The 9,473-nt window shown below is 39.0% G+C and overlaps 1 protein-coding gene across 1 annotated transcript; it reads right to left on the bottom strand.

The window, feature by feature from the left end:
• Nucleotides 1-3,177: 3,177 nt before the first annotated feature.
• LOC131264628 (uncharacterized) lies at nucleotides 3,178-4,218 on the bottom strand. Its single transcript, XM_058266900.1, has one exon. The coding sequence runs from the start codon at nucleotides 4,162-4,164 to the stop codon at nucleotides 3,178-3,180; it is 987 nt and encodes a 328-aa protein (XP_058122883.1). The 5' UTR covers nucleotides 4,165-4,218.
• Nucleotides 4,219-9,473: the final 5,255 nt, after the last annotated feature.

Raw genomic sequence — 9,473 nt, 5'->3', positions numbered from 1 at the left:
CATGAGCAAAACGGTGGAGGTAGAGCCAGGTACTCGCTTCCCGTTCCGAGGGGACAGTGCGAATGTTGGTCGGTGGGATAGCTTTTCCGTGAGTAACACGTTGCGTACCAAGCATTTTAGCACACTTTTTAGTACATTTTTTAAATTACAATTCGTTTATAATATTTGTTAAATCGATTGTTTTCGAAGGCCAAGCACAAACTTAGCTTCCCAAAAAATTTATATAAAATATTACAATAATTTTTATGTTGAATTTTCATTTATTTATGGGTCAAAAACTTTTTAGAACTAGAACTGCTGTCACCCATCCCAGCGGGCATTGTTGCTCATCATTTGCCCTGCAACGCTACACATTTTTGCTAATCTTTTGCTAATCGGTGATAAAAGATTAGCAAAAGATTAGCAAAATATGAGTGCCCGAATCGTGACGTCACCAAGTCGGTTCAGCATTGTGACGTCACTACAGCGGGTGTTCATTCACCCCTCTCCCCTTCCTCCGTTCTTTCATTCCCCACATCCATTTCGTCAATTCTTTCCATAATAATTTAACGACCGTGAACATTCAAATTCAACGTTATTTTCGTTGAATAAATATTTATTTCAATATATTTTATATTTACATAACAAGGCCATTTGTGTACGCTGCAAAGAAACAAATTTGAAGATAAGAATTAATATCAAATTATGAAAACATCAAACTATGAACACAAATTGTAACAACAATAACATAAATAACAGAAAAAACAATAAAATTATACCAAGTGTTGAAAACATCTCCCTTTACGCCGGTAATTGGACCACGGTGTTAACTGGATGTTTTCAGCGCTGTTTGAGGAAAAGTGGGGTAAGCTGCTGAAAAAAATAACGAAATAATACAAATATAAAGCTAATTAAGTTTTTAAAATATGTAAAGCAATGTCATTTGCAAAACAATGGCATAAAAACACAATTTGAGCAGCTTATCCTAAACCTTTTAGCAGTCAAACATACTTACTTACTGATATTTTCACTGCACTGTTGATGATTAACACTTACTTATTGACATGTTCACTGCAATTTCGATGATTCATACTTACTTGTTAAAATTTTCACTGTAGTTTTGATGATCCGGCCAGGCTGGTACGGGTGTGGAGAATCGTAGAGCACGGATTGGTGCTTACATTTACCACCATATTTTGTGCACGGTTCCCATGTAGTCCAAGTACCTATCGAACATACTTACCTTATTTACCCACTTAGAACGTTATAAACACTATAATTACTTCACTTTCTTCACTGTTCACTTCAATCCATACAGATCGATTGTCTTCGATCGATTGTAAAATATAAACAACGTGGAGCTGTCAATCAACTCGAGCGTTCTATAACAGCGTTTACATTGATGAAATGAGGTTGTGCACCTTCAAGTTGTTTTTAAATAATTGTACTAGTGAAATGAAAGAATCTTGAAATTAAAACATGAAATTTAGTTGGTTACATAAACATTGACAAACATGTTTTATCTATGAAACGACAATCGATTGAAAATAAGCTATAAAACACATAGAATTTCTTTCAATATAGTCTACGTTAGCAAGTCGAAATCAAAATAAACAATATCGGAACGGCAACGAAAGCTCTGTACTCGAGAGCGAGCAAGCGGGAAAATTCTTAAGAAATTCAAAGCATTGTCCAGTCCGTTTGGTTTGCTAATTTCAGTGCGTGTATTCTGTCAGTGATAGAAATTGCATGTTTGTTTGGTGTTTGTCATCTGTTTTATAAATCTGAGAAGGTAAGTTAAATATACATGAATATTGCGTATAGTATACTTAATTTTTATTGAATTACAGCAGAACATGGAGACACCCAATGTTACGACAAATAATCAATTGCTTGAAATGCAATCCATTTCCGAGCGTGTGGATATGAACCTGCGGCAAACATTTATTTTGACGAAAGTTGTCCGAGGGATGAAGGATGCGCTGGACCAACGACCCCCACAGGTGGTAGCATCTCAGCAACCCCCAATAACTCTGAAGGCAGTGCAAAGAAAAGAAGAGCTGGATGAATTAGAGTTCAATCTTGGCAATGTTGAACGATTTCAAGAGGTTTTGGAAAGAATGCAGACTCTTATAGTTAAAGCGGAGCCAAAGCAAAGGATGCATGAGGCAGTGCAGCTTCTTTTCAATAAGCAATTTCTAGCCGGATGTAGCTGGTGTGGCGGCGGCCGGACTGTTACAAAAATTCGATTTAATATTTATTTTAACATACTAAGTCTATTAAAAAAAAATAGCAGAGAATGGTAATGATAATAAAGTGCACGCGAGTGTTGTAGAAGCTTTTGTAAAGTTAAAATGAAAAAAACGCAGGGTGCACAGCAAAAACTAAAGGAACTGTAAAAGGTACGGTCAACAAATCGTACACACACACAAAAAAGAACCGTTCTCCGCTTAGTATCTAAGTTAGTTTTAGCTTTAGTGCATAAGTTAGTTTAGTTAGTTTTTTCGTTTTTGGTGATAGGGTTTTGTTTTTTTTCTGGTTAGGTCTAAGTTTGCTTAGTTTCTATTGGATGAAAGGATTGAATTTTAAGTTTTTTAGTTATTGATAATATATGAATTAAAGAACATGAACATGAACTAAAGAAAAATACATACATTATTTCTGATGTTGAGTTTTTTTCGTTAAATTACATTTTCTATGATGATGATGATGATAATGGCCCACCGCTCACCCATGCAGAAGATTGAGAAGCCCAAACAGACGCTTAAGGATCCTCAAACTTATGCATACACTTCATGTTTTATTTATGAATGGAAAATTCATTTTAAATTATCATCACCAGCCTCATAGTCATTTCAGTAACACCTAAACATACTAAAGTTTAGGGCCTTTGAAAAAAAGTTAACAATTTATGTTAAATATATGAATACACGAAGGAACCTGAAACATTTCGTTATGTAGACCATGAGAACACAGACTAGCTTGAAAAGAGGCTTGAGTAGGGCGCAGGCGATCTATCTGTTTCAGCATGGAGCCCCGCGAGGCAGCATAGTGCTAAAGGATTCCAAAAATTTCAACTTCAGCAATGTTCTATCAGTAGCCATAAAAGCGGTTAAAAAGGTCATTCCACGAACATTATCGAGCACGATGATCTCTTGTTGACGTGGAAGCAACCATGGAATCCATAAAACTATCTTCTCAACGGAGTGTATGAAGCAACGGGAAAAGGGCTATGGTATCAAGAGCAATAGTAACAGGAGGATCTATTGGTGGTCTTGAGAGAGATCGTTTCGGTAAATATATTGCTGATAGTTTACATTTTATGGATTCACACGGTACTTCCACCCTTCTTGACGGAGCATTTTCCTTTATTTTATAGATAAACAAATCGGCAGACGACAATTCTATTTGCGAATTGCCGTCTGCCCACTTTCCTTCGAAAAGCTCCGTCTTATGGTCAATCTGGATCCCAATCAAGATGAACGAAGACAAAGAACTTTTCTTTGCCTCCAAAAATTTGATGACGCTGCCCTGGTGGGTCAAAAACCATTGATCTCTAAATTCGGGCAGCAAGGTAAAATCGGCTGTTACGTATAATCCAACCCGATTTACCATCAACATTGGATAGTTTGGAGCACTATAACTGGCAGCCGTCTGGATAGAATCTCTGGCTTGCACCCTGGCTGCCACTTGCTCCACACACTTCGTGCCCGATTTAATACAGCGTTTGATAAACTGCAAGTGGTTTTCAAAACAATAAGCCGAAAAATTTTCAAGTTGTCCAAATTTTAAAACTTCTCCATACACGTGCTGGAGATTATGAACATTACTTGTCAAGTGGTAACGACCATATATCGTGCCGAACTCCTTTACAAACTTTTCTAGGAGCTTTTTCGCAAGCGGCCAATGTCGCTGATGTGCCGTGGATGCAAAACAGGTCACACCGCAGAAGTAGAGCAAGAAATGATTGTAAGCCTGTTCGTTCACGCAATCTTTCAAGACCACAACACTAATGTAATGCAGGAAGGACCGATATTCGGTTCCCTTCCAATTGCGGACTTCATTGAGGTGCCTCATGGGGCGATGCACCTCAGAAGGAAGCCGTGTATTTTCCATAAACTTAGACACAGCTTCCTTCTGGGGGTCTGACCATCGACCAAGGGTTGCAAATTTGCCATCCAGCATCCCTCGAAGAATTTTTCTGGTCACCCCCAAATCAATTAAATGGAGCCGATCGCCAACAACGACCTCTTCTCCTGGTCTTGAATCATCTTAAGCTGGTTTGATGTCCCTGGCTGGTTTGGTTCGATTGTCAGGCTATGGTGTGATGTGTCTGGCTGGTCTGTTGTCGGGCTATGGTGCGATGTGTCTGGCTGGTCTGTTGTCGGTGTGATGGAGCTTGCTGGACTATGTCATCCAGTAGATTTCCAGACGTTTTAGCTATACCGATGCATGACATAATTGAAGTCATTGCTGTTATTTCTCGCACATTTGTTATGGCGGCTATTCGTTCTTAAAAACACGTTTAGTGTATCAAAAGCCGGCTTCCCGGCTCCTTTCTTTTTAGCCTCCTTATTTTGGCTGAGCTTAGTTTAGACATTTTTTTTTCAATCCATGCCTGTGAATAAAATTAATAAAATTAAAAACAAAATAATAATAAACAGATCTTCATAATTCGTAACTGAACTGCTACTTACTCTTCTCCACGATGCTCCATCCTTCATTGCCGGTCCCATTGAGTTTAGTACGAAAGCCACGTCCTTCCAAAAAGCTGCAAGATTCGAACCGCATCCTTTTGCCTTCTCTGGATCCCGCTCCTTGATGTCAACAAGTTTGTCCAGGTGACATTTTGTTGAACGAACTTTCCTGAAATTCCATGAATGTTGATTTTGCGCGATAAAATAAGTGCATGTAATTGAGACGTTAAGTGTTCTGTGAAAATTGCACTGCTTTCCGTTCTGCCGGTGATTCGTAGAAACGCCGGCCTACCAAACCGAGCGGACCGACGCCGGCATACGGGAAAGAACGCTGTCGGTCCCACGGGACTTAACGTGTTAAACTTGTACTTACTTTTTTCCTTTAGTGCTCTCCATACATTATCACTTCGTCACGTCTGCACGGTAGAACTATCACTCCTTTCAGCTGAAACTGAATACGAGGGCAATAAAGCAAGGTCTCCGTAACTCTCCGTCCGCCTCGCGCAGCCGGGTGTTGACCTCTTTCTGAACCTCCGCGTCACGTTCAAACTTCTTCCCTCCGAGATGTTTTTTCAGGGCGGGGAACATGTGGTAGTCACTTGGGGCCACGTCGGGACTATATGGAGGGTGATCGATGATGTCCCAGCCAAATTTGGTCGCACATTCCACGCGCCGCTTCATGTGGTCTTCGGTCAGCTGTTTCGGCACCCATCGGGCAGAAACTTTGTGATACTGCAAGTTGTTCACAAGGATATGACGGATTGTTTCGCTGCTACACACTCCTCCAAGCTTCTCTTCCAAGTCCCTAATTGTCGCACGTCGGTTTTTGAGCATTTCTGCCTCCACTGCTTGAACAATCGCATCCAAGACCTACGGTCGGCCACTTCTCTCCTCGTCGTGAACATTAGTGCGCCCGGAGCTGAACTCGCGGCTCCACTTACGCACGTTTTTTATGTCCATACACTTTTCCCCGTAAACTTCAACTAGTTGACGATGGATTTCGACAGAACGCAATTCGCACTTGGACGCTGACGCGAGGGGTACCTCCATCGTTGACGGCTGCTCAGCCAAGACTGAGCGGTCGGGGAAGCCTCATCCAGCAGCAAAGTGGTAGTGGGGGAACCAAGGAACACGGCGGTGTTGCCAGATTTCGCTTAGCGCGTGATCCGGCGAAGTTGCAGCGTTGGAGACCTTACTTTATTGTCAGCCCTCGTACTAGGAGTTACGAGATCGCGTTCTTGTGTACATGTATCATAGAATATAACAAAATTTACTTTGTCCGTTAATATGAATGCAATGTAGACGGATTCGAATAAAATAATTTGCAATAAACGAAATAAACAGCGTAAGTTATGTGTTAGCGCCGTAAAGTAAAGTAGGCAAAGGATGCCCCAGTAGCACTGTCCTTTGCATAAGATAATTATGTTATCAATAATAGATGTGTGAGTAATACATAAGCGATAAGTATTTGTGAAATAAGATCTAGCGTTAAGATAACATGTAAGTTACATCAATAAATGTATGTTAGTCTAAGCTGAACCATCGACTTGAGCTATCGGAACATTATGTAAATGTGTAATTTACATATTTATTAGTGTGGTTTTACATTTTAAGAATTTACATCGATATTATAAACCCAATCTACTGTCAAATTTTGAAAACCGCGTGTCTCCGAATCCGCGTTTGTCGGATATCGACTGTAATGGGTATTATGGATAAACATTTTTTATGCAGGAAAGTTGTCTAAGTAGATAACGATAATTATTGTAATTACTCTCTTTGCCGTAAGAGTACTGTCCAAAAACTATTTGCAAAAATATTAATAAGTTATATGGATATGTTTTAACCGTCACCCTTTCAACCAAAAGTTATCTACTTAAACGTACAGTTACTCCCAAATATGAAGGTACAGTGTCGATTTGCTGGTTTAACCCCGATTCTCTTGGTCAATTCTCATCGCAGCCGTAAAATTCTAAAAGCATATGATAGTGGAACTTATAATGCTTCAAATAATCCTCGAACGAGATTTTTATTGGCCAAATTGGCTTAGTTTTAAGCCATTAACTGAAAAAACACCATATTGAGATCTCACAAAAGTCATGGTACACGATGTGAACTACGATTAAAAAGGATATATTGACCGCCTTTTAATACCTCGTTTGGCCTCCTTTGGCATCAATAACAGCTTTCAAGCGGCGAGGCATCGAGGCAACTAACTTGGTGGGGAATTCAGGTTCGATTTTTTCCAAAACTCTAGCTGTTTTACATTTAAGATCCCTCTTACCCGTTCGGTGACTTTTTTGGACCCAGATTTTTACTTCACGCCACAAATGTTCGATAGGTTTTAGACCCGGTGGCTGTTGGGGCGTTTTCAGCTGTTTTGGGACATTATACAGCCGTCATTCCCGCACAAAACCCGCAGTACGTTTGGGATCGTTATCCTGCTGGTAAAAGTAAACTGCTGGAAGTCGCAGTTGTTTCGCACTTTCTTTGACGTTGTTTTTCAAGATGTTTAAATACACCACTTTGTACATCGTGGTTTCGATGAATTCCATTTTTCCTACTCCGTTTGAGGACATAGAGCTCCATAACATAACGTTTCCACCATTATGCTTGACGGTTGGTATTACATGCTTCGCATCTCGCTCCGTATTTTCCGTTTTCCACACAATTTTTCGCCCATCGCTACCAAAACGATTTATTTTGGTTTCATCAGTAAACAATACGTCCGACCAAAATTCTATGCGTTGATTAACATATTTTTTTTAGCAAATTCCAATCTTTTTGTCTATTGGTAGCAGATATGAAAGGTTTCCATCGTGCTATCCTTCCATTTAAACCATGTTTTCTTAACACTTTTCGGATAGTTTCAGCAGAAATCGACCTAGAAATAGTGTCCTGCTAGTCTTCGGCTAATTTTGGAGCACTGGCGGTTGGTTCTTGCCGTACTTTTCAAACAATTAATCTTTCATCGTTTGCTGTTAATAATCTTTTTCTCCCAGTTCGAGGACCATTCTTCACTTTTCCTTCTTATCGCCATCTGTCGATGACATGCTGGACTGTAGAATGTGTCCGTTCAACTATACCACCAACTTTTCGCATCGAATATCCTTTGCAATATAGGGAAATAATTCGTTTCCTCAATTCAACGCCAGTTTCCTTTCTTGACTCCTCCTCGCAACAAAATTGAAAACTCCAAGGAAGTTATGTGTGAAACAAGTTTGCAAACTGTCCTGAACCCTATATGACATGATTCCCTATGGTTAATTGACAAGTTTCAAGAAACTCCCAGAGGAACTAAACGGTGTACCATGACTTTTGTGAGATCTCAATATGGTGTTTTTTCAGTTAATGGCTTAAAACTAAGCCAATTTGGCCAATAAAAATCTCGTTCGAGGCTTATTTGAAGCATTGCTAGTTCCTCTATCATATGGTTTTAGAATTTTACGGCTACGATGAGAATTGACCAAGAGAATCGGGGTTAAACCAGCAAATCGACACTGTACCTTCATATTTGGGAGTAACTGTAGGTAACCGGACTACCCGGGTAGTCCATACATTTTGTATGAACAAGCATTTTGTATTGGAAGTATGAAGATAGCATGAAGCGACAGAAAGTTTATTAATTGTTACAATATCTTTTGTAATATTTCTAAAACTTTCAAGTAGTTGGGTATCTACGAGCAAAGATATCAATACTAAAATACAGAAAAAGTAAACTCCTATCTAAAATGTTGGTACTACACAAATAAATGGTTGTAGATGTGCAGGGTGAAATTTTTTGAAACCTCAAATAAATGTACTTGATGAATTTTTAAAATTATAAAAATTATACAATATTTCGGAAAACACCCTCAAGTATCTTCACTGAAAATTTCAAATCGATCCGACATCTTAATAAAAAGATATTTGGTCCGAAGTACGAGAAATACGGAATTTCCTATACAAAATGTATGGACTACCCGGGTAGTCCGGTTGAACGTTAGAGGGGTATCGACCGACAAGGGCAAATAAACATTATTTAAATTTGTTCGAAAACTTTTTTTCCTTAGCAAAACGATAGAAAATTAATATTTCTAGGCATTCTAAAAGTTTCATGCCGATACGATAATCCAATCCATTGTTTTTTGAATATAAAACTACAATAACTACTCGGGTAGGCGGTTTTATAAAAAACCAAATTTTAAAACAAAACAAAAAATTATACCAGAATTATATATTTTTGATGGGCATAGGCTAAAGTGACTAAAAAATAAAACAAAGTTACAGTGGAAAATTAACACAGAATAAAAATTTTTTAAATATTTTTTTCCACGGTCAACAGCTCCTTTCAGTACGAGGGGTTTCGTATATCGGATGGGTTGAGGCAGTAGTTAAATATATCGGTCGATAAAAAAATTGTTTCGTTCCCGATGCAAATTAAAGACATTTTTAACAACTGCTCGATTTTTTCCCAACGATTTGTACGATAGCCATGGCAATTGTACACGCTATTTTACGGGTTGATAAATTACATGCGTTGCGATACCATTCCGCCGTTACTGTCATTATATTGGTCGATATGTTTATCGACCGGTTGTTAACTTGGTTCGCGATAGGTAAATGATGATGATGAGTCCCACCTCTTACCCCAACACAGGTTTGATAATGGCGGAGTTATAAGATATTTGTTAAAAACTTCGGAGCAAATCACGAAGTGGTGGGATTAAAGTGACCCTTTCCGAAAAAGACCAACAGCTCTCTTTTCCTTGCGTACAGCGATTAGCACAACTTCCAAAAGATAGAAATCGTGGAACC

The sequence above is a fragment of the Anopheles coustani genome, chromosome 2, assembly GCF_943734705.1.
Source record: "Anopheles coustani chromosome 2, idAnoCousDA_361_x.2, whole genome shotgun sequence".
Taxonomy (NCBI): domain Eukaryota; kingdom Metazoa; phylum Arthropoda; class Insecta; order Diptera; family Culicidae; genus Anopheles; species Anopheles coustani.
This window is presented reverse-complemented; position numbering and strand designations above follow the sequence as displayed.